Source organism: Blennius ocellaris (genome assembly GCF_963422515.1).
Source record: "Blennius ocellaris genome assembly, chromosome: 13".
NCBI classification, from domain to species: Eukaryota; Metazoa; Chordata; class Actinopteri; order Blenniiformes; family Blenniidae; genus Blennius; species Blennius ocellaris.
Window position 1 is genome coordinate 14,762,057 of NC_137662.1, and position 26,749 is coordinate 14,788,805.

The window sequence follows — 26,749 nt, forward strand, 5'->3', positions numbered from 1 at the left end:
GTTTTCTCTGGTGTTGTCATGGGGATGATACTACAAGCTCGTATGGAATATTTATGTAGGTCTTTATAACATTTCTATTGGATTCATTGTCTGTTTTAATAATATCAGTCTGATCTTTCAAGTTTTTTCATCCAAAATTCTTCTTGTGACTTTTGTTGATCGTTTCCAATATACACACGTTTGCATTTTGACATCAACCTTTTATGTGGAAACCATTTTTTTCATGCAGTGCATTAAAAGTACTTAAAAAGAGTTAGGAGACAGAGTCTGGTCTTCATTATAATAGTTTATTCTTCCAAGGCACAGCAGATGTGTTGGCAGGGCTAGAAGCTATCAGAATACATTCAGGGTGTGAATAAACACATCAAGTACACACACGTCTACACCCTGTGGGTCTCAGTGAGGTTTCAGTGACTGCTACATACTCAGATAAGATGCATTTGACATTCTGTGCTGCTTTTCAGAGCTGAAGCACCACGAGGATCACTCACTATTTACTGTCAGTGAGTTACTAATACTGTTAGAGTGGAGGGACAAACAGTGAGCCACTGTAAAAACTAACAACCTATTGTTTTAGTGAACAAAATTACCGTACACTTTTTACCAATTGGATGTAATGGTAAGTTACCACACTCTATTCCTTTAACTTCATCTAGAGAGAAACACATATTAAGAACTTTACTAATCAATAATCAAGCATACGACAATCGAGAAGGGAATCAATACCTGATATCACATTTTTTTTCTTGAACCACCTGGGTCATTTCTTTAAAAACATGTTTTAAACGATGGTATTTGTATTTCACTCAGACTGCGACTGCTGAGCTCACGCATGGGGATCAGATACTAACATGTCAAAGACCTTGATCACTTTTGGAAAATCCCAAACAGTTCAACTGTTGTAGAGTGTGCAAACACAAAAGCATGTTCTGACAAAAAACACAAAGCAAAAATCACTTCTTTTTTTTTTTTTGTTGCGAGACAAATAACAACCACCAGTGTACTCTGGGGTCTCTACAGAAAATGATGTCATGTTTGTAATAGTTTGACATTCGAGTATTAAAAGAAGTTTACAGTGAGTGGAAAACAAATCCTTTGGCATTGTTCACTGCGAGAATAAATGAAGTTAAAACATGTCGCCTAACCTTTGATTTATATTACTGTCACGTGATGACCTTGTAGCTGGTAATGGTCAACCATCCTACTACCATGAAAAACTCAGCCTTGTGATGGACAACCATACGTCACTCACAGTTATACCTTAAAAATAATAGTTGTGTCCAGAAGACATTTTAGTTCTTCAAGTATAAACATTCCCCCAACTGCAGAGATAATGTATGATCGTTGAATTTGTCAGTCTTTAGTTAAGAACAATGCTATTACTTAAAGTAAACATCTACTCATATACACAGCTTCATCCTTTAGTGTCAAAATCAGTGTGTTGTCCATAAAACAAAAGAAATTCCTGTATATACAACAGACAACAACAAAAACTCACTACATTAACTGAATGAAAAGTAAACAGCCTCTCAAAGCTTTGTTTATGTCATAATTTGCTTTTAGAAAATAGAAAACATTTTCATGCAAAAAATATATACCTGGGATTCTGATCAACTCTTGCAACTCAACATACCAAAAATATATATTAAAAACTGTCTCCGATAAGCCTGCGTGGTTCCGCAGGTTCAGATAAAGGGAACAGGAGAGCAAAGCTGAACTCACTCCGATAAATGAAACCCGGATGGCGCCAGGTCTGCACACATCCAAACTACAGTGAAGAAAGGCTCACAACCTGAAGTTTCCTCTGGGAGTGCATGTGCTCAACCACAACAAGCACACACATTCTTACTCCACTTAAGGTTTGTGCTATTAATGCAAAGTTAAGAATATAATCATATTAGTTGAATTTAGTTTATTGGTACCAGGGGGTTTTGCGAACCCAGCGGAGGGTGCATCCTGCATCTGTGCGAATCTTGATGGAGGCTGCTTCTGCTTCTCTGACGGTTTCCTTCACGGATTGCATCAGATTCTGGGCATTGTGGACCAACATGTCTGTGGCCTGTTCAGAGAAACATTATGAAGTGAGGTTTTATGGAGCAAACAGCATCAGCGATGAGGCAACATAATCATGAACCACCTCTTTTATATCTTAGTGAAAAAAATCTCTGTTCTCATGTTATTGCCTTAGATTAATTATGTTTTTTTTTATTGTAAGTAACAAATATTTTTGATCATATAGTCTTTGATCTTAACTTAAACTCAGTTTTGTTTGGGATTGTGATGAGTGATAAGTGATGAGAAGCATCTACGGTCGCTTTGGATTTGAATAGGAGCTCTGGAGGTGAAGCATGAGCATCCAAAGTGAAATAGCTTGCGTACCTGTTCTGACTCCTCTTCACTGATGTTTGTTCGTCCCAGCATGGTGGCTTTGACGGTGGACAAAATCTTCAGCTGCGTGCTGATGGTTGGGATTCTTTCGCAGACCTTTGTAAGAGGGAAAGATGTGAATATGCGACCTGTTTAATGTTCAGGGTCCTTCGTTTGTTCCTCAGTGTGGGTGTGAACGCGCTCTTACCTGCAGCAGGTTAGTCCTGATGCGTCTGTCGGTACACTGCTTGGCTACCTCTTTGGCCAACCTCGTCACCTCATCTGAGGCCTTGGCGATGTCCTTAGCGCACTGGATCAGCGCTCGCTTATTCCCGCTGCCGCCGCGCACCAGCCGGGACATTTCTGCCATCAGCAGGGCCATCCGCTTGGCTGCTGCGATGATGTCATTACCCTGTGTCAAGTACGATGGAGGCAGAGGAGGAAGCAGTGACATCTCTGATCAGAGAAGCATAGCTTTGAATCAACTGCTGGAACTTTCTGCAAAGGCCATGTTTTCAACGACTTTACATTTTTTTCTAATGGTCAAAAGTGGGACGATGAAAGCAGCGTTATCAAACATTCACCTGATGCTTTGTCATAATGAATCAGATCTAAGGAAGCAAAACGGCCAATAATGGTAAAGCGTGTTTAGCAGCATGCAGTGTCAGAGCAAGTTACCACATAGCCATCAATCCTCGAAGAAGAAGATGTGAATATTCGTTTACTTAAAAGAAGACTTTTGATGTTCTCCTTCGCGTTCCAGTCAACCTTAAGTTAGTACCCGCGGAGCGACGCTCGCAGTGTTGGTGTGATCAGCACACACCCTGAGGCTAACAAGCAGAAGCAGGTGATCATACTGGGTAAGCAGGCACTCATGTCAGAGCGACATCACCCAGGGGTCTTTTGGGAAACTGACATCGTTGGTTTCACAGGTTGACCGGACAACGAGGGACTGACAGTGGTAACAGCAGGACAGAGCGTCTGGCTCCTCCTCTCAACCACTTTACCTAACCGTGAACATAAGGAAGCCAGTACCAGTTTATCCACGTGGTGCAAACAAACACACTTGCCATTCCCACTGTCCTCGACCTTTCGTGGGACCTCAGCATGGCATGTGCATGACGGTGAGTCAACCGGTTCTGAGTGGGATGCAACAACAGTAAAGACGGCAGCCGCAGCTGGTTGGTGGGTCCGGTGGTAGTGGCAGATGCAGAGCTCATTGGCGACACAGGCCCAGCCATTGTCAGCTACAACTCCTGAAGGTGCTTCTTGTCCTGCAGGGCTTTCCTTGTAGAGTGTGTTTAACTCCATGCGTGAATATATGCGTGTGAGTGTGCATGCTTGTGTTGTCAAATTGTATTTTATGACTGGGAGATGTTTACAATTACTATCTGACCTACATATGTTTTAAGGGTGTGTACAGCATGTGTGCAGACCTTGCTGGACCACTTGCGCGCCTCCTGGTGGAGAGACTGGGCAGCTGCCAGAATGGGTTGATTGACAGGCTGGTTGGAGGGCATCATCAGCAGTTCTGGCTCATAGTCATCCTCACCATCAGTAAACTCATCTTCATCATCTACCTCCCTCTCCTCTACTGCCTCCTCCTCCTCAGGCTGGGCCAGGCAGAGGGGAGGGGGAGTATAGTTCGTTGCAGAGGTCGGAGGGGGGGGGGAGTAGAAGGGGCAAAAAAGAGGGATGTGGAGAAGGGGAGGAGAAAGCAAGGGATGCAAGGGGGGAAGGAAGCATGGGAAGAGGAGGCATTTAGTACAGTAAGAGAGGCACCGGATGGAAGAACTGAGGACGGGAGATTTACAGAACGGGAGAAAGGAGGGGTACAAGCAAAGAGAGGAAAACGGGACAGGAGAGGAGAAAACTGCACTCATGTGCACAGATGACTTAGATGTCAAACAAAAAAAGAGGACAAAGAAGCTGGCTTGGGATGGCAGCAGGAGGATGATGCACCTTAGTCTGAGGCAGTGGATGAGTTGAGAGAATCTGAAATTTGCCTAGTCAATAAAGGCCTACTTGTCTGTGAAACTAAGAGCGGGTACCACTGTACTGTATTCAGGAGTCTAGCATTGCACCGGGAACCTGCCTGTGACCCCCCATGCTGTAACAGGAGACATTTGGTGCCTAGTTTCCAAAGACACCTTTATTGTGTACATCACAGAACAGCTGTGGAAAAACTGTTAGAAGCGCACTTGAGGGGAGAATGATTATTAGCTCAACAAAGATAGCAAGAGGCTACTACCTCTGTATAATCAAGTGGTTATTTATACAGAGTAATTGTTCCTATGTACTTTTGTTTCACACAAAAAGACACTCAGATGCACACGTACACACATGGATAACAACGGAAAAACAAAGGAGGAACACAATATTTGCTGTGAACACAATAAGCTTACTGTTCTACTTCATGTGATTGACGAAACTCCTCGAAGTCTCCTCAGAGGTCATTTTGCTTTATGTGAATGTACATTGATCAACGACACAACAATATGACCACCTGTCTGATATTAAAATCCCATAAGTTGTGTGATGAGGTCAAAATCTTTCCCAGAACAATTTTGAGAGATACTGACTGTGATCACGTCACAAGCGATGCACTATATATACAACTAACACAACAACTGAGTACAAAAAATGTCTCTTGCTATCTAATATAAGCCGCCCACTAATTATATGCAACGATAAAGCATCAGTCTGAACCAAGTCACTTGTCGGTGGTCATAATATTTTGTCTGATATATTGTCCTGCATGCCAATGCTTTGAACCGAGGACACTTTCCAGTTTCATTCTGAAAATGTAATCGAACCACCAAAGATACTTTTTTTCTTAAAAGCAATTATCTGCGACATGATTATCTGAAGATAAGCACATTTGTTATTAGTATGTGTGCACGCTGCAATCCACATACTTGTGCACATACCAGTCACTTTAGGCTTTCATATCCTGCATGGATCATTTATTTGTATGCAGATTGTAAATGTTTGTGTGGACTGACCTTGCTCGACCACTTGCGTGCCTCATCGTGCAGCTGTCTGGCTGCCACCATCATGGGTTCACTGACCACCTCACCCGCCTTCTGCTCTGGGAACTCCTCGTCCTTCTCCTCTGGAGGAGGAGGCCGAGGAGGAGGCACCTCTCCTTCTGGCAAGGGGGGCTTGGGTGGCGCTTGCTCATCACTAACCTGAAACATACACACACAGACACACAGAAGTGTTATCGGTAGAGCTACAGTTTGCAATTAAAACGGTAGTGTGTGGAGAGGTAAAACTGCTAGTTTTGGGAGACTGTGCCCAAAGTTGGTTAATCAATAATGTATCAACAATACATTACAACTTGATGACAGGTCGCAGGAAGGTGGTGGACCATTTTTGAGGATAAATGTGGATAAACCTGAGTGTATGTGTTTGTATCTGTTTACATGAAGCTGGTCCAGGTCAGGTGGAGGAGGCGGGAAGTCCGGCTCCTGAGGCTGGAAGGCTTCTCTAACTTTCCCGACTGCAGCCAGGATTCTCAGACAAGAGTCCAAATATGCTTTCTGCAGAGCTGTGGGCAAATGAACCTTATGTCATTCTGTCTTCATATAAACACACGGTATCCTGCAAACATTGCTCTGGTACCTTTATCCTGTATGTTCCCAGCCACGGCCTTAGCATCCATCACCATGGGCGAGATGGTGTGTGAGAGAATATCCGAGGCGTGTTTCACAGTGTCTCTGAACCGTGGGTCTTCAGAGTTTTCAACTTCCCTCTTAGCTACCAACAGCACCCGATTAGCTCGTCTTGCAATGCTTGTTGCCCCAGCAACAAGCATTTGGGGCTGAACATTCGCCATGGCAACCCGGCACTTGTCGATATCTTTCTTTATAGCCTCCTCAGAAGCATCTAACAGAGATTTGGTGTCGATGGCTTCATCTACCAGGCCTTGAAGTGTGCACACACAAACATATGGTATATCAACCTTTTGCATTACGTTGTGTAAAGCATGAAAATGTAAAATATTATTTAAATTCAAAAAACCATGTAAGGGAGTCCTTACCAGTGAGTCTCTCCACATTGTCGATCCACTGATTCTTCATGGTGTCAAAGTGCTCGTATGCTGCTTTGTTTCCAGGGTTCTTCAACAGGATCAGAGCAGCAGAGGTCACCTGCACAAAAACATAGTGAGTAAGTCATGTTCTATTAATTGGTGCGAGGACGCAGGTCACAGACATCAAAACAAACAGAAGCACCTGTGGCGTGAGCTCCCTGGCATGTTTCACAGCCGCGTGTATCCCCTCGACTGTACTCCGGTTGGCTGTTCCCACAGCTGCAGCTTTCTCTGCAGTCGCTCCCAGCCGACCCGCATGGGTCTCAAAGTTTCCGGCACGCTCCTCAAAAACCTTTAAAATCAAGGTTTACGTACAGAATCAACGAGAGGATTTTCATGATGGAGAGGTGATTTATATTGAGCATGCCGCACTGACCTCGCATCTGTTGGGGGCGTCGGGAGGAGCAGTGGCAGCCACAGCCAAAAGTTTGACAGGGGTAGTGGTGTCGCTGAAAACATCAGATACCTCCTGGGTCATCACCTCTTGCATGTGCTGCCTCAGATCCTGGAGGAAGCATATTCTGATATTACAACACTAGATGGAGCTGTGCACCAAACCTCCTGATGTTAAACACGTCAACCAGGGTGCCAAACTCATTTTAGATTCCAATACCAGTCACAGTTTATCCCTGTACATATTAATATTTAATACTATACTTATCTTTTATTCAGTTTTATTTATATTCCAACTCCATGGGCTGGGCCAGTAGTATGACAGCAAAATAGAAATAATGACTGTAAATTATTTCTTTAGTTTTAGTGAAGTATGATGAAAATGTCCACAATTTATAAATATCTTTATCTAAAAACCTTAAATTGTTAAATAAAAATTAGTGCTATTTCAAAACAATGATTTTAATGATGCCCCTTGAAGTGAAATACAGTGAAATGTCTAAAAATGTTCTATTTGCAGTTCCAATTAAACATTTTTGCAGTCAAAAATAAAAATGACGACGTTACTTTATGCTCAATTTTGTAAATCTGACGAAACATCTGATCTTTGATGCCACTGTTAGTGGTTTTACTTGTACATCACTGATGTGATAATGTGATCCTCAGTGAATCAATTACAAACAACAGTTATACATAATAAAAAACCTATAAACTGGAAAAACGTAATGTTGTGTTTGTAATTTTATTATCTTCAATGGCATTGCATTGGACTCACTGGCGGACCAGTGGCCATATATTTTTACACCCTGATAGAGACCTTCACGTACCACACATGCATTAATTAATTATTTGACCAAATAAACAAGACGTGTATGTATGTATTCACATTTTTAGCCATAAAATTCAAATAAATTCTAATACATATTCAGTCATTTTCATGTCCATATATGTGTTTTGGAGTCATTGTGGACTACCTTGAGGGTATCCTGCAGTTGAGCAGCTGCAGCTCGTGCATGGGGAGCCTCAGCCTCACCCCTGCCGGCCATGTCAGCCAGAGCTGTCATCAGACCTTCCGCACGGTCGCAGCGCCCAATCATATCCTGTCGGTACGGACCTAACAGGCCTCCTGCCAGCCTCCTTCCTTCCCCAACCATCCCTCTAATTGCCGCCTGACCTGTGGAGTGACACAGGGCAGGAGAGTTTCTCACACCATCTGGGTACTGAACATGCTGTTGATGTTCAATTAAAAACCAACAACGATTATGAGTCCATATTAAGATGTGGAAGTCTGTGAATGATTACACACTGATTTGTATGTCTGCAACTTGAGCTAGTTCAAACAAGGAATGCAAAGGGTGAGAAATGACTGCAGTTTATACTTCCTTTCTTGTAAATGAGTGTAGATAACGGTGTAAATTGTGGTATATGGTGACCTGATGAAACTTCAAACAAGTCATTAGTCTATCAATGTCGACAATATTTAGTAAAATCTTTGCAGAAATCCTGTCGAGAGCAGGTACCTGTGATCCACTGTATCCTCTCACACTCTGCTCCCATAGGGAAGCATGAGAGAAAATAGGAAATGACACAAGTGGAAGTCAAGATAACAAAGCCAGAAAACAATACATTGTGCTGCCGGTGATAAAGTAATTCAAAGTTAGTCATACACTGAATCACCACCGAAGGAAATGACAGTCATTTCAGTACTTTATTCAAAATTAAACATCTCCTGCTTGAGACAACAGCTAGATCATGAACCGCAAACACCTTACAATCCCATGATTACTGGTGCTGCCTCGACCACTTTCACACACCGTTCATCATCCGCACTCGCTGACAAAGCCATGGAAGGTCAGTATCTATTTTTGAGTCAAACTACTACATAATCCCTCCCCTGAGTCATCACTCAACTCCACTTACCTACTCCTCTGTCGTCCACTCCGGGGTTGTTCACCCAGCGGAGGGCCTGCTCCATCTTGCCCTCTAAGGTGACGGCTGGCTTGGCTGGTCTCATGTTGGCCACAGCTCGGTTGGTTTTCGACTGCAGTGTCAACAGAGCACCTCCAATCTGCTTGGCCAATGCACGGGCCTCTGGGCTGTCACCTTTACCCCTGAGATGGTAACCAAAAATTGGAATTGGAAATAAAAGCAAAAACCACGATGAGTCCAAACTATCCACAAAGTCTCAATGCACCTCCAACAGATAGCACCTTAAAGGAAATACCACTGTCAAAAGACTGATGCTGCTTTTTATGTTTTGCATAAATGAATTTGCAAACTTTGTCTTCTGTCGTCATCCAGAGTTTCTGTGTAAAGCTATGTAGTTGTGTCATGTTTTAATGAATGAAAAACTATTCCTGCCCTCCATAAAATTAAATCATATTAAAATATAACAGATTTTATATATAAGGTTTATTGTTTTACTACCCTAAACAGTCTTCACACACACTAAATATTACAAGAAAAGTGCTGTCTTGTTCACATTATAAAATGCTCAACATCAACATTCGCGATGACTCACACAGCCATAATTTCTCCTTTTGAAGTTGAGGTTTTCACATAGATCTTGACAAAGGATATGTCTGCTTCCTTTTATGGTCAAAATGCAGTGCAATAAGTATCCGCACTAATCTGCCATAACATCATGACAACCAAAACTATCTCTTTACACAGGCACATGCGAGTGGGTGGCATAAATTAGACAGCAAATTACATCTTAGTTCTCATTTTACATGTTGCAAGTAGGACAAATGGACAAACAGGACTTTAAACTTGACAAGGGGCTAAACTGTAATGACTAAATGGTTGGATCAGATCGGCTTCCAACGGCAGCTGGCTGCTGCCACTCTGCAGTCATCAAGTGGTTTGGGGAAGGTAAAGAGGTGAACTGGCGACAGGATAATGAGCAACCAAGGCTCAGAGAGGCACATGGTCCCATTGAGGCCCCACCTCTCAATTTCCTGAATTGCTTTGCAGCTAACATCTTGACGCCAGATACCGCAGCACACCTTCAGAGGTCTAGTAGAGCCAATGCCTCAGCAGGTCAGGGCTGTTTTGGTGACCCACACAACATTAGGTAGGTGGTCATAATGTTATGGCTGATTTATGTATCCCGAGCAGATGTATCCCCATGGCGTAATTTACTGAACGAAAACATGAAACCGTTGCATCAGAGGGTGGTATTTCCCCTTAAACTTCACCAATTTCATCCCGCAAACCGTCAGTGATCCTCCACCTAACTACCACACCCCTATCCCACCACCGTCAAATAGTCAGAAACCTTAATGTAGGAACGGTGCCCAAGGCTGTCAGGCAACAACATATTTTCCAGGTAGGTAAAATATGCCACCTATTGGTGGTATAGGGTAGGAGTCTGAGCCTATTGGGAAAGAGGGTGCATTGTTTACGTGAAGCATTCACTATAAATCCTTCATCATGCATGTGTCAGATGAGAGGAAGCGTACTGTCTGCGCAACTCCACCAGCCTGGCGGTCAGTCCTGCAATCTCACTTATGGAGCGCAGGATGTCGTCCCTCTCTTTGGGATCCTCACACAGGTCGGCAATGCGTTTGGCCTCAGCGAGCAGTGCTCGGATGTTTTCCTCCCCTTCAGGACCACCATTGGGATCAGCAAGCCATGCCTAAACAAATACATAGGAGGCAGGAGATTACACCGACGCAAACAAGACATGAGCAAGAAACACAGAGAGTACGTATTGTTCACTTGATAACTTGGATGTTCTCCTATCTGACCTGTGCAGCATCGAGCCTCCTGGCAATCGCCTGCTTGGCACTGATTAGTGCCTCCAGTCTACGCGCAGCGCCGTCCACTTTGCCAAATAACAAGTCTAAGCCCTGGGAGCACTGGGCTGCACGTTGCACACACCCCGGGGTTGGGCCCTGGCCTCTGCAACAAACAGCAAACATGACAACAAGACACATTACTTCAACTCAACCAAGGCCAGAGTGTGGAGATCAGTTTAACTCTCAGTCAGCCGTAGAAATACACTACCTTGCTCGAAGATCAGCGATCTGGTCAGCCATTTGTCCCAGGGCCTTGGTTGTTGCCAGTATGTCTTTCCTCTCCTTCCCAGCGCACAGCTCTCCCACCTTACATGCTTCGTCCAATATCACATGCAGCGCCATCTCACCGGGGTCTCCTGAGACGGACAGCATGCCACAGCATTAGATGGCGGGATGATTAAAAGGTGCCGAAGTCACAACAAACAGCACAAAGTTACCTGGCTGTCCATGAGGGTCTTTGAGCCAGTTTTTAGCCTGTAGCATCTTTGACTCAATCAAAGCCAAGGATCTCTTCACAGCCTCCATATCCTGAGGTCAAGAGAGAAAGAACATCTTCTGTTTAGATGTGTCGCGACAGCAGCTGACTCTGAATGAATAACAGCTTCGTACGTTGTGCCTCACTGGGACACCATTAATTAAAATGTAGATAAGAAATTACTGTTTAACCACTATATCAATACAAATGTGAATGAGTGGTGAGAAACCTTATATTAAAATCATGTATCAGGTAAATCAAAATATGCAGATGAACTTCATATGCAGGGGCTTAGAAAATAATTAAAGTCTACTCAAAAAAATTTATTTTGTCTATTATCTCTACACCCTTTGTATGAACTCAAAACTTTCAAGGATTTCTTACTCTTTTGAACTATAACAATAAGGCCCGCTGGTTAAGAAAATAGGAAAAACATTTGATCTCATGAAATCTTTCAATATTTTGTTCATGGATATTCATCTAAATTATAAGAATAAAAATAGCCACACCAGTAATTGTACCATTCTTGTGTTTTTAAAGTTTGACACTTTCAGGAGCATACAGTCTATCTAATTGACTTTACCTTGCAAACTCTATTTGACGCTGATCCATATATGGTGGTATGATAGTGTACTTTAGATCTGACGGTCAGTCAATTTGATTTGAACTCAAAGGCTTGTTTGTATCATTATGAATGTGTATGTCACGCATGATGAGTTTTATTGATCTTTTCCCAAAAGAGAATGTAACATAATTGTTTGAACATTTTATGGAATTTATTGACACTGAAGTAAGGATGTTTGACTTTATCCAAACTACTGCTGCTACTGCTGATCAACATTGTTTTAAAGCTAAAATATAATTGACCTAAAACTAACTTTATGGATAGTAGACCAAATCGTATATCAATGTCAGTCAATCATCTGAAATCACTAACCTCATTTGCGGGAATATACGTTTTCAAGAAGTATTGTGAGGTGGAGTCTCAGGAGTTAACCGAATACTTTGTCACAAATAATCACAAGTCATAGAGGAAAAACTGAGAGACTGAAAAGCGTTTTAGCACGACACTTCTGAAATGTCAAACTCTCACCATCTTTGACAAATAGATGGAAAATGGGAAGAAAATAAGCCTTTTCCAGCTCAGAGGAGAATGAATTGACTAAGTGGAATCGTTCAATACAGTGCATCTATTATGAACATGTCTGGACTCCAACCAACTTATTTCTATAATTCATGACCCCGGAGGCCGGCAGTTATCATGTTCCAGCAGTTTCCCTCACACGCTGACAGTAAGTGCTCGTCACAGCTCAGACACAGAGTATGCAGCGCTTCCTCAGTAAATACACACACACACACACGCACGCACACACACACAAACAGACAGATTATTGTCTGAGGAAGCTGTGTGCATAGAAACATGCAGGATTAGAGGTTAGCCTAGTTAAACAGATCTGACCTCTCACAAAAATGACCTCATTGCACAAAATCTACCAGAGTTTCCCATAATGGCATCGTATTGTTTACTAAAGGTTCCATCAAACAATAGATATCAACAACACAGGAAAGAAAATTCCATTACTGTGATCTCTGAAGCAGTTAGAAAGTAAGTGAGTCAACAACAACAACAAAAAACTTTCATCTGTTTCAGGCCATTTGACTCAAATGGACAAGTCGAGACAAACAGATGAACATATAACGATATAGTGATGAAGTACTGTGGATCATCACGTCAGCTAACAGTCTGTGGACTTAAACACACGACACACTTCTTCTCAGATACCAGCATGACAGTTAGACGTAAGCATGGAGACAAGTTTCCTTCAATCTCTCTTGCACAAACAAACAGTTGCATGCTGGAAACTGCAGAGGGGGAGAGAAACAGGCTTACCTTCTACAGGGAGGAAAAGAATGGAGGAGAAAGGTCAAAAAGGAAAAGAAAAAGAAAAAACCAAGAGTTATACTACCGAGCAAAAAGAAAAGTGGAGACAGAAGGTAAAGAGTGAACTTTTTTTTCAGAGATGCAGCTCAGTGGGACATGTGGCTAGAGAGCGTGTCTGTCTGTGTGTTTTCAGGTTTGGGTTATAAAATAAGTAAAATCTGAGGTTTATGAAAAGCTCAAGTTGTACCTTATTGGCCCAGGCGTCTTCATCCCACGTGGTGAGCTGCAAGACTCTTATGATCTCATTGATTTCGGCGCTCATCTTGTCGAAGGTGAACCTCCTGTTCCTCTCTGCCTCCTCGACGCCAACACTTCGAGTGCTTTTGGTTGCCACAAAAATCTTTATAGCTAAGGACAGACATTTGAATCATTTTTGGTTCGAAGATAATCACTGTTTATTTGAAAACATTCAAAACACTTAGATACTTTCTTAGACCCTTAAAATGATCAGTTTTGTTTTTTTATCCTAATGTTGTGATCTCTAAGGGGTGAAAGCAATCGCAAATGTCTGGAGCCATGTTCTTAGGCACTTGAGAAACAATGATCATTTTTGATCAACTTTTATTATTATTTATGGTATACAGAACTTGAACTGGTATACAATGGTGTGCTCATTTGGCCTAACTTATATGATCCTGTTTAAATATGAATTGACGATAACTCCGGTTATCATCATTTGTACGATTGTCGATGTGAACAATACTTTTTAAGAGAAATGGTGCAAAAGTGTGATTTGTTGTAAACCAAAATTATGTTTTGTTTTTTTTTGGGGGGGGGGGGTTGAAAAAAAACAACAACACCTTGTCGTTATGCAAGAAAACAAAGTTACCAGTGAAAATGCATGTTTGAATGTGAAGCTTGTAAAACATGCAACAGTGTTTCTCTGCTGCTACCGTCTGAGATGCCTCTCGCCAATGTACAGTATGTGTGCAGTGAGTCTCACTTTCTCAGTTACTAATGACTGTAATTATCAGTGTTGCCATAACAACTGTTAGCTGCACAGTGAATTACACTGTCATACATATGCCCACACACACACACACACACACACGCACGCACGCACGCACGCACGCACGCACGCACGCACGCACGCACGCACGCACGCACGCACGCACGCACACACACACACACACACCTGAGATAAGAACAGGCAGCAGCTCTTTGACGGTATTCATGGAGTTGACGAGCATCTGTCTGTGCTCTTGGTGAGTCAGCTCCTGTTGCCTCTCCTCAATCATCTTTGACATTTTAGTCATCCCTTGATAAAAAAAAAAACAGAAAGAAAAACTTTATAGCTTTTTTTTTTTAATCGAGTATAGTATAGGTTATCAAGAATCAAACAATCCTCATTGCCAAATGCGTCCGCCTCCATCAGTGGATTCCCCCGAGTGGCTCCAACACCTTTAAACATCGTAACTTATGATATTGACAACACAACTGACCTCTTGCAGCTGATGATCAACAGTCTGTTTATGTTCTCTCGCCCTGTGAAAACGCCCACTCGTAAAAGCAGGTGGTTTATTATTAATTTTTTAATCGTTAGCGTAAATATTAATATAAAACAGTGTATTACTCCACTGATCCCGGGGAACCACTGCACTGATTGCATAAAGTTTTCCAGCTCCTAGGATCTTTATTTAAGTATGTGACTCCTTATCTGGCTTCAGATTGTTAATGTTGCAAACATTTGAGAGAAACATGCTGAAAAATCCCGAGACGCACGAGGAGGAAAATTTCTTTGGAGTAATTTCTCTGCTTTGTCAACATTTCCGCCAAATTCAAATGCTAACTTTCCTTTCTTTAGTCTACATTATTGAGGTAATGGTACTTGTCATGCAATTTACAAAATACAGAATACAGCTATCACTGCTGTTTGTACCTGATAATCTACTATTATTGTGTCTGATCATCAAAAAACTGATGGTTTCTGCTTGAGATGTGTGATGCAGAATTCTTAATAAATGTGGGTGCTTTTTATTGCATAATTGGACTGGCATCAATAAAGCCCAACTGATTACTTTATATACAACAGTCACCTGCAACAAGCACTCTCTCTACTATTTTTATTTGAATGATGTATGTTCCTTGAACATGGTCATTAATTAATCTCCTGTATCTTCTATGTCTACTGAGCTGCAGGGTGATGGAGCCAATCCCAGTTAATACAGACCTAAAGGTTTTGTCCATCACAAAATATTCATTTCTTAATTAAGACAAACAAAACATCTATGCTGTAACCTATTTTGAATGTGAGCGCTTTCAATATGAGTCTGTGATTCTCATTTATGTCATGCTTATCTCAAAAACCGACATTTTTCCAGAACAAGTTCATTTCACATTTGTTTAGAAAATACTCGCGCTGACCTGGTCCAAGGTTTTTGGTGTAAGTGATGAGGTCTTCCATTGTCTCCACAACTTCGGCGACAGTCAAATACTCCAGAATGCCTTTACATACACGGATTATCTTACGTACCTATAAGACATGGCACAGACATGACAGCAGGAAATGTGAAGTGAGTCCCAGCAGGTGGCACCACATAAAACAAGCATAAGACAAAAAAAGCATTGAGATGATTTGAGTCAGATTTTTCTGAAAAAAAAAAAAAAAAATCATACTGTGAATGAGCTTTTTTAAGACATCAATGAAGCGACTCTGTTGCTTGTGTGGCGTCTTTGTGTGTATGTGTGAGTGTGTGTGTGTGTGTGTGTGTGTGTGTTAGTGTGTGTGGTCTTGTGATGTACATCTTGTGACTGCAAGAAGTTGCTCTTTGAAAAACAAGGATAGCGATGAGATGTGGTGAGTATAATCACGTGCCTGATGTAAGTCCACTTATGGAGCTGGTTTTGAATGCAACGTGCACGCACGTGAACACACACACACACACACACACACACACACACACACACACACACACACACACACACACACACACACACACACACACACACACACACACACACACACACACACACACACACACACACACTGCCTGAGTTATGGCACAGGGAAGTCATTTGATCTCAGTGATTAGATCTTGGCTGCATTGGAGACTCCATTACAGTTCCAAGCAGAGTTCCTTCTTCCTCCGTGCAGCTATATAAAGCTTTATTTCTCTGAAAGATGCCACACCTCTGAACTAAAAGTGGTTATAAGGATAAACACACATACACTAACACATTGATATAAGAAGACGCACACACCTCAGCCTCATCAAAGGTAAGAAGCAGGTCTGATGTTCCAGACAGTATTCCTCTGGATCCATCGATCAGATAATCTCGTGCAGGAACAGAGTATGGATCCGCCTTCAGCATCTGAGCCGCCTGAACCAGCTTTGAGCTCGAGTTCTCCACCCTGAAAATACACAGCAGACTTAGAACAGTCTACACAACACATAAATGGGCCAATAACAACGATGAATTACTTTTCCTTATCAGACTGGACATGGATCAGGAAAAGTCAAATGAACAAGAGGTGAAGAATGAAAAAAGCTGTGTTCATTAACACATTGTGTCATGCTGTTGGGCAAGATTTAACGTGTCAACCACTAAAGAGTGCGTCTTTTGTATAATCTGAGAATGTTTAGACATAAAACTTTTGGGTTGAGATGTTGCAGTTGTTCAGATTAGTTGTCTACCTTGAGAGGAGAAATAAATATTGGGCTTTCATACCCTGTCTAACTAATGCTCACAGATCAATAATCATCTCAGCCTGCAGAAGGCATTCAATTTTAAGAGCATGCAAATGAAGCCAAAAGTCATGTCCCTCCTTTTTCTGACCCCATTGGTCAGGGTATCAATGGCTGCTGGTTCATCTATATTTAGGCAGGTTCACATTCCCACATGCCCCCTCCTAAGCCCCGTGAGTGAGATTTATGGTGTAGCGCCCTATGTATGTGTGAGTTAGCAGTGAGCAAGTGGCATATGCTAACTGTTTGAAGTTTTAACCATTTTTTTTTTTTTGTCAAACTTAATTGGAAAATGACAAACAGGCTTTAAAAAAAAGACAGTGCGACGAGGTCAAGCCGAAAACAGATGATGTTTTAATAAATTGGCCAGTAACATTATCTGGATACACACAAATGCAGCGCATGCAAGCAGGCAAATGTAGCCTGCATCTGAAAACTGCTGAGTAGCAGCTCTCAGCCAGCGCCAGCAGTTTGTATCGGCTCTTTGGATGCAAGCTGGGAAGCGACAAACAGCCTCTCAGAGGTCTGGATGCTGGAGCCGGACAGTCAGGCTCAGAAGTGGCTCTTTGTTAGGAGCAGCTGGGAACGCTGCCACTTTTCCCGTCATTAAATCGTGTGGAATCTGCTTTTTAACAAGTTGTCTGTCTATTTAGATAAAGTGGATCGCTTCCATATTTTCATCTTTGTGTGTTTCTGAGAGCGACGGAGAGACAGAGAGGGAGGAACACAAAGAGGAAGTGGCAGCTCTCTTTCTTCAAAATGCACAGAGCTCCAGAGACAGACTTACTTAATGAATGCTGGAGGCATGTCTCTTTTCATCACCTGATCCTCGGTGGTTTGAACCGTTTCCTTCCCCACCTGCAACGCACAGATGGCACATTTGTTCGATTACCATTAGTCGCAGCAAGCCAGCAAATAATAATCATGTGAGCTCTATTAATAGTGTGATGGGTGTGCATCAATTCATATCTATTTCAACCACGCACGCACGCCATGTTCATGCTTTAAGGGGGAAGCAACTCTGGTTGGGCTTGCTGGTATTTTACATGTGAACAGACTGGGGGTAAACATGTTTATGCTGCCTCGATTTGACTCTTCAGAACAAGTATCCCAATGTAGCCCTGAACTCTTTGAGTTCTCAAGTGATAGATGGAAAATATCCCAAATGAAAGTGCACATTGCACATTCACACCTCGGGGCAATTAAGGTCACATTAATGTTTTTGGACTGCCTTGATATGACGCAAACAAATACAAAAATCTCAAGAGTTCATTAATAATTAATTTCATAGAAATATACACCTACGCACAGATGTATAAGTGTCCAGTGTTGAGGCTCAGTGAAGCGGTTTTATTCTTGAACACAAAGGTGCACAGCAGACTGACTTTTTCTTGTTGATGTGATGCAGTTGGCCGAAAATCCATATGGCTCAGAAAGGCTGGCTCACACACATTAAACACGCCCAACAAATTGCAGGAGCAAAACGCCCACGCGGACAGACGCACACACTTCAGATGCAATTACAGTAGGATGATGCCGTCAGTTTCTAGATGCTGCAGTGAAATTTGGTTTAATAGAGTTTTGGGCTCCAGAGATTCAGCAAGCAGCCATCTCTCTGCTCGTGTGATGTTCATGGACAAGCTTGCTTGATACATGGATATCCCAATTCTTATTGTGGCTGCATTCCTCAGATTTCAGTCAGAATCATACAAGGCTACTTTGAGTGAGAATCCGGTTAATTATTAAATTGATAAACTGTAGAAACAATCAACAATCATCAAAGAAATAGCTAATTCAATGACAGCAATTGACAATAGGATTTTCCAAGCGTGATAACTGCAGCAAATAACATGGTTTTCTGATTAAAACAATAAACAAAAAAAATCACATGTTTTCTATCTTGGCAGCTGTGAATGCGGTTCAAAGGGGTAGTTTGTAAAATGTTAGATAAACTACATTTCACCGAAAACCACAAAATAAGCCATGTAACCATTTTAGAAACTATGTAAATACAGATCTGAAAGATTACATATATCACCTTGACAAGTTCTTCAGCTCAAAACTTACCAGTATGATTAAGGATGATTTTTTTCGCTATATGGCCTTATCTTATCTTATTACTGGATATTCAAAAGCAACTTTAAAAATAGCAAGTGATAAACTGAGACTAGCTATAAGGGATCTTAAGAGAAAAGCTTCAATTTTCAGTTCTAAAAAAAATAGGCTGTTTAATACTGTAAATTAGAAAGTGGACTTACATAAGATGACTAGCAGTCGATTGGATCCTAGAACTGTGATGAAATACAGAAAGGACCACCCATGATCTATGCAAACCATTACCCTTCTTAGACTGAAAGCATAATACAATGAGGATTTGCAAAATAAGTGCATGAAACAACTTTAGGGGATATATAAAGACTACGAACTGTTTTGTAATGTACATAGATTTAATTGTATAAAGTGTTATGTCTTATTCTGTTGTTTTAAATATAAACCCCTGTGTTTTGGGAGTATGTACACCAGCTCAGTTTTGAAAGAATATTTCCTATGAAAGAAAACCATGTGTTCATGGGAAATCAAATAATAGCCGACTGAATCATGGAGGAAAGCTTTACCACACAAACTGGTTAGTTCCAGAAAATATGTTGTTGAGGCACTGAGCTGAATACTAAAACACTGCAACTGATCTTAAGGGAAGATATGATTGTAGGTCAGTAGCCTTACTTTGTTTTCCAAGGGAATTAATAAAGTATGTTTGTTATCACACAGTCACACATTTTGCTTGGAAAATGTGTTGAAAAATCTTTTTGGGAGGCATTTGATATAGATAATGTTCTGTATAATACATACAGCTTCAATGCAATACAAACCCCAAAGACAACGTGCAGCCAAAGAGCGGAAGACTTTAATTATGTCTTTAAAATGCAGGAAGTACCCAAACTCTGATATGAGAGGAATGTAGGTCTACAAGTGGAACAAACCCTTCAAACTCGACTCGAACCACCAGGTGACTGATCGAAGTGCCCCGGAGTTTCCTGTAAACAGCAACACTTGGTATCGATCAGTCGATACATTATTAATGCACGGCTAAGTGGTTTGCTGCACACACTAACAGTTTGATGTGTGTGTGTGGCTGTGAGTTGGCAAAGGTGTGATGTTTGCAGAGACAACTGCCAGTCACAGCTGACTGGACGCTTCGTCATCAATGAGGTTCACAGGCATCAGCTCTCGGGAACTGCTTTCATACTCAATTATCTGGCAAAGGGATTCCAATCATTTAGCATGTTTTTTTTTTTTATAGCAGTCTCAAAGAGCTTTAAATGGTCAGGCACATTCATTCATTCATTCATTCATTCATTCATTCATTCATTCATTCATTCATTCATTCATTTGCAAGGAATACAGCCTCAGAGGGAATATTGCCACAGACACTTCAGCACATGGACAGGAGTAGCTGGGCATTTTAGGATTGGTGCAAAACCTGCTCTACCACCTCAGACACAAAACGCTCCCGTTGTCATTATAAGTAAGAGGTTAGAGCAGCCAGTTTGTGATCTGAGGATTGCAGGTTTAAATCTCACCACTACTGAGCCCTGAGCAAGGCATTTACCTCTCTGCTCTACATTTGCCCCGTCACGGCAGCTCTCAATGGGATGAGTTAAATCCAGAGAAATAATTTCCCCACGAGGATCAATAAAATATGCTTCACACAATGTTAAGACACTGAAACGTAACCAACGTTTTGTCCTACTTTTAGCAGGAACTAGTTACTAACAAGTAACTATTTTGACCATTTTAGTGGAGTTACAGGTTTTGATGGCTCTGTGATGGGCTCATTAATTTTGTCATACATGTAACTGCTGAGAGCTGCTGTCTCGCCGTCTTGCCGACTGTGTTGCCTATTAGCCTCGTAGCCGTTGTTTTAAAGAAACTATTATTTGAAACTGAGGTTACTGGATGAGCACTACCTCATTAATCCAGAATCAACTGTATCCTTGACAGGAAAGGATCATGAAATATATCCAACTGTAAGTCAGTGCAGCCTCTCATCCACAGCAGTCGCATGCTGGCAATTTATTTAAACTGTGTTGTTGTTGTTGTTGTTGTTGTTAGTTCATAAAGTTGTTTTTCTCAGGTAATAGTACCACCAAGATTAGAACATGTATAGATAGACACCCATTTCAGATCAGATCATCTCTTTATGGATGTTTGATTTATGAGATTTCATTGTTACATTTATCTTATCTTCTTCATGCCCCAATATCCCAGTTTGTTCGTTTGCCTGCTGGAAAGCTGCAAATGAGAAAAAAAAACATATCCGAACCAAACGTAAATTTTACTAAACTAACTCCAATAACACCAATCCATGAACAAACAAAAAATCTTGGATTACAGAGAACCTTTCATGATCAACCTTTTCAGCAGAGCGGACTTGCTTGTTTTGCTTTCCTGCAGAAGTCACTTGACCTCTCGTCACATGACTTCGTCAAGAGTCGACGTGACTTGGTATTCCCGAGGAAAAGGGCAGAATATGACCATTTGAAATGTACCAGAGGCAAAACTTCTTCTTCTTCTTCTTCTTTTTTTTTTTTTTAACAAAGTCTGAGTTGTGCTCTTGTACTTGGGTTTCATATTTTTTTGTTACTGTAATGAAAGTGCCCCCAAAAAAACATTTTGGGTTCTTTTTCAGGAGACAGATTTTTTTGCATGATTTACTGCATATTGTTTACTGGCAGTTTCAATACCATCATATTGTATCCTGTCGTTTTATAGGTTACCTTCCACAAAGTATAACTAAGTAAAGAAAGCAAAAAATAAATAAAAAAATGTTCTTTCAAAATTTTGAAGTAAAAAATCCAACTTTGCATTTTATTTTTGTGTTTTTCTACTACAGTTCAATAGTATCATCACCTCTCCGCTAGAACTGGTGATGAGACCTATACTATGGGATCAAATGTTTTAAACTGCATCATACAAAATGAAAACAAAAAGCAAAAAGCACAAAGTTGATCAAATCTCACTGTGAAGTGGAGAGACAATCGCAGAGGTTGACAATTCTTCAAGGGCTAGTCACCCATTGTACTATATACACAGTCACTTCATCTATTATTTATACACAAAACCTTATTCAAACATTCGGTCAGTCAAGCGCTTGATTTATGCGCCAAGCCATTCAGCCTTAAACTATAAATCTGCTGTATGGATTCACTATGAGCCAGGAGTGTGTTTAAGGCAGACTGAGCAGCAGAGGGGTTTACGTGGACACACAGCCAGAAACTAAAACTGGTGGTGGGTCTGCCAAAGAACAAGAGGAGATGGCTCATATTTACATGGAGGAGCAGACTGAGGACAGTCGGCGTGTGCACATAGGAGGAGGGACGGGGTGCGAGGATGGACACGAAGGCTTGGCAGAGGCTGGTCTGAAGTGGCCAGTGACACTTTCCCTCCTTTGCAGGATGCTGGCGCCCAACTGAAAGTGCCTTTCTCTCTTCCTCCCTCCATCCCCGCTCCTCTGGACTCACTCTGCAGTTTGCCGTTCGACGGTTTTAGTTGACGGTCTCACTCCTCGCATGCCTTCTCTTCCCGCTTCTCCTCTTTGAGTATGTGGTTACTTCAGTCAACAGTAAATCTATTTATTCTTTTCTCCCCCTCCCCACCCCCACCGACATACTCAGGATCTATGTTGACTCCTTCAGGAACGGATACTTCTCAAACACCCACAGAGGCAACTCTGTCATCAGCACAACTTCGGCAAGCTCACACTTTCCACCAAATGCACCAGCAGCATCTTTCACATCTTTTGTTGAAGCTGCATCAACCCACGCAAAGTATCTGACAGATTGAAACTGACACCATCTTGTGTGTGTATTTGTGTGTGTCTAAGTGTCTCAGTGACCTAGATTCTAAGTGCCCCCCACTGCCAGCCCACCCTGGACGAGGTTAACAGTGTAATTGTATCAGTGTGCAGTAGGACTCTTGCGGTGATGGCAGCACCTTCCTGTATACTCTGTTAAGTCTTTGCTTATGCTACACGAGTGTACAAGTGTGAGTCACTCTTCCAAATGGAAGCACAGACGTTCAGAAGTGTCTCCATTTGAACTTTCGGCGTCCTCCAATTATGCTATCTACTGAGGGAACCTTCTTAACAACTTATTTTACAAGCTGTGCCCTCAATACCTGTTATACTCTCTTTCAACGCTGCCTCGTCAGCCTGGTTGTAACTCTCACTCTTCAGTTAGCAAGGCCATCAGCTCGTCTTAAATTGTCTTCACTTGTTATTCAAAGTGCTTGAGTTGACAAGGAGGCTCAAAACCAACACACAGCAGAACAAAGCTGCTGTAATAACACATCAAATCAAAGCATTCTGACCTGTTCTTATTTATTACATCCAACATTTATTGTTTGGGTTTTTTTGTTTGTTTTTCTTCTCCATGAAGAATGAACCTTTGCCCTAAAAACATTTCCTTTATACAGTATATATGTGCACAAGCTGACTGAAGCTTTGCGTCCATCCATCATCTGAAACCAAGCTACAAGCCTGAGGCTGCTATTAGCCTCCTTCTGCTCACTGTCTGAATGGATCAACTGAAAGGATCAACAAGGACAAGCAAACAATAACTGAGATAGAGACATGTGGCCAGTGGCACAGTATCAATCCAATTGACCCTGCGCTACACAAAAGGGAATTTGTCATTTTTACATGCCACGGTGTTTGACTTCAAACTGCACAGCCCTGTTCATTATCGGTTTATGAGGTATTTATCAAAGTGATCTTGTATGTCCTTGCTTGGGTAGGTGGGCGCTTTACGTGGGCAATTCAAAAATAATGATGAGGGAACCAAAAGGTGACTTTATAACATTTAAGTTATTCTAAATTGTATTTTGACTTTTATAGAAAGAAGATTATCAAGTCACTGATTAAATGTTTTGTCTCCAAACCTCTGGAAAAAACAACAACAACAAAAAAACAGCATGAGATCTGACAATGATTAAAACAAATGATACAATCTATGACTGAGTGAATTATTGCTTGCTATTGGTATGAGGTTTCTAATCCAAAATGTTACTAATTCATATTAATAATGTAAAATGTCATGAATTAAAATGCAATTTTGAGTTCTATTTGTCATTTCAATGCTTTTCTCTAACAAGAAGCTTAACGACACGTGTTTGATCCATGAATGGATCAATAAAGTTCAAGGTTCAATTAGAATTGGTATTCAAACATCGTGCTGTTCACATTTTGACATCATGAGACCAAGACAACCCCTAACAATTGATGAACAGTGCCTCGGCTTAACACAGGATGTGCTCAGATGGAAATAGCCGGAGTGTCACCGAGTGCCATCGCAGCAGGTTGCAACAGAGATACAGAGAAACTGGAAGAGTCACGGAAAGACAACGGCATGGACATCATTTGGCCACATCCCACAGTGATCACTACTTTTTTGTGAACAGAGGCCTGCAGAACTGGATGAAGGATTCTACTCAACTCCAGGCAAGGAAGGTGAGAGGCATCAAGTATCCCGTCCGAGCATTGGGAACCATTTACATCAGAGAGGACGATGATGTTGGGGACATCATGGAGAGCGCTATGCATCAGCCACTGTCGTCCCCAGAGGAGCTTTTTGGTGGTGGTGTGACAGGGTGAGCAGGGGTCCATTCAACTGCCCTACAATTTGTGAATGGTACAGTGACAAGCTCATACCACCTCAATATCCCTTATCCAGTCGTTATGCCCGTGGATGAACAACACAGGCCTAATTTCATCTTTATGGATGACAACACTACAGCTCATTAAGGTGGCATCATTAGGCAACAGCTGCTGAGACTGTTGAACCGCAAATATAAATGGCCACTTTCTCCAGCTCTGAATCCCACCGAAAACCTCTGGGATGAGCTTGCAAAGAGGCTCGTAACTCTGTACCTCAATGACCTGAGGCGGCTGCCCTTCAAGTAGAGTGGGATGCCAGGCCTCAGCAGGCAATAAGTATATGCTTATGAATAGCATGAGATGTTGTCAAGCTGTAATTAATGCTCAAGGGCACATTCCAAGTTATTGTGACATTGACAGTTTTTTGTTGCGGTATTCCATTACCATTACCATTGTTCCCACCCGCTTTTGTCTCAGTGAATTGTTTGAGAAGAGGAAATCAATGTATGCTTGTATGCTAACGTGAATTTTTTTTTTGTTTTCCATAAATTTCACCCAAAAGTCAAATGTATTGTGAGTTTATGTAAAACAGACAGGTCACTAATGAAGAATGCATTCCTGTAATCCAAACATGTTTGTCAGTAGTTCTTTTTATATATCATGACAGAAGGTGAGCAAATCACAAAATGCATTTAGCTCTGGCTTTGGTCAACGGACTATCCTGTTTCAGAGCACAAATCCTGGCCACTGGTTCCCAGAGACACATCAAAATAACAGTTAAAATTATTTTGGGTAGGTGTTCCTGCTGAAGAATGCTTTTCACTGTTTTGGAGAAGACTGACCAAACCAATGCATCTTATCCTGAAATAGATTTTTTTTAAAGTAAGAGCAAAAACATGAAAAGGTGACCTGCAAATAACCAGTCAATTCATTTGGGCCCAAATTAACATGAAACCAACTCTTTTTCTTCATCATTTGCTGCAGAGTAGATGAAACCCTGCCGCCCCTGCATCAATAACAGTGACCCTGGATCGGCATTAATGATGTGTCCATATTGATTTTTCCAAGCAGAGCATACGGAGGAGACCATCAGTGTCTGATTTTGTCTTTGCGGTCTTTATACAATGGCCAATTGAATTCAACAGGACTGGGGAGACACTGGATAGCGGTGGTCAATAAAAGCTGGAGTGTCAAATAGGTAAAGCAAAGAAAGAATGGAGAGTGGAGGAGAGTAAGACGCCGCAGTCTGACAAATGACCACAGAGTATATTGATTATCTGTTCAGATTCTAAATGTCAGTTTCTCAGTTAACTACGAATCGTAGTCTACTCTGGCATAATTCAATTTGCTGAAGGTGAGAGCGCAAAAACTCACTCTACACCTTTTGTCCAGTTGGGGCAAGTGACATTTCACGGCGAGAAACACGGCATCCTCTTAATTCAGTCAGAGCTCGTTTCTTCCGCCCCACAAACTTCATCGATCTCTGTTGCCATCTGACTGTCAATCCGGGCCAAGTTTGACGCGTCTCGTGGCTCTGATGTGCGCGCTGCGCACAGACGCGCACCGGGGGCGCACTGCAGGAACCCGTGAGACACGCCTGAGCGTCAGTTGTGTGTGTGTGTGTGTGTGTGTGTGTGTGTGTGTGTGTGTGTGTGTGTGTGTGTGTGTGTGTGTGTGTGTGTGTGTGTGTGTGTGTGTGTGTGTGTGTGTGTGTGTATGTGTGGCAGTTTTATAGGCAAATCGTTTTGAATGGCAAGACAAAAATAAAACAAAAACAGCTAGTATGTTTTTGTTAAATTAAACGAGCTGATGCGTAAGTAACTCAGGCAGTTCTGATGATTATTGACAGTCTGAATCAATAATACTCTCCAGCCCATAGTGTCACTCCAGTCTTGTGCACCAATCGTTCCCCAAGCAATGTGGATTTCTGCAGGTTGGAAGTTTGCGCGGCGGATGTCGCTGGAGGCAAAGCACCTTTGTCGTTGAGCTTTTTGGGTGAACTGGCTGTGTCTTTTGAGGTTCAAACTCTGGACTCACCCGCACAAGGTTGCTGACCGCCGCCTGCACCGCGGCCACCGGCACCGTCAGATCCGGGATGGCTTTACCGTCCACCTCCCCCTCTTCGTGCATGATGACCAGGTGGGAGATCTGCTGGGCCACCGGCTCCAGGATACTCTCGATGGTCTTGGTGTGAAACACCGGCATCGTGAACGACTTTTACCGCAGCCCAGTCAGAGAGAAAGGCGGCTGGATCCTCCAGCACTGATGATGCCTGCTTCCCCCCCCCTCCTCTCTACCCGCTCCTTCCCTCTCCTCCTCACCGACAAGGAGGG

At 42.0% G+C, this 26,749-nt stretch overlaps 1 protein-coding gene across 1 annotated transcript; it reads right to left on the bottom strand.

Moving 5' to 3' along the window:
- Positions 1 to 273: 273 nt before the first annotated feature.
- On the bottom strand, positions 274 to 26,749 carry LOC308138859 (vinculin-like). Its single transcript, XM_080508138.1, has 22 exons — positions 26,454 to 26,749; positions 17,550 to 17,620; positions 16,278 to 16,428; positions 15,441 to 15,549; positions 14,212 to 14,334; positions 13,264 to 13,424; positions 11,097 to 11,187; positions 10,868 to 11,015; positions 10,609 to 10,762; positions 10,321 to 10,496; positions 8,777 to 8,967; positions 7,831 to 8,030; positions 6,840 to 6,968; positions 6,606 to 6,755; positions 6,413 to 6,521; positions 5,995 to 6,297; positions 5,796 to 5,920; positions 5,373 to 5,558; positions 3,804 to 3,980; positions 2,576 to 2,779; positions 2,380 to 2,484; positions 274 to 2,059 (listed from the first exon to the last, which is right to left on the bottom strand). The coding sequence occupies exons 1-22, from the start codon at positions 26,619 to 26,621 to the stop codon at positions 1,913 to 1,915; spliced, it is 3,378 nt and encodes a 1,125-aa protein (XP_080364264.1). The 5' UTR covers positions 26,622 to 26,749; the 3' UTR covers positions 274 to 1,912.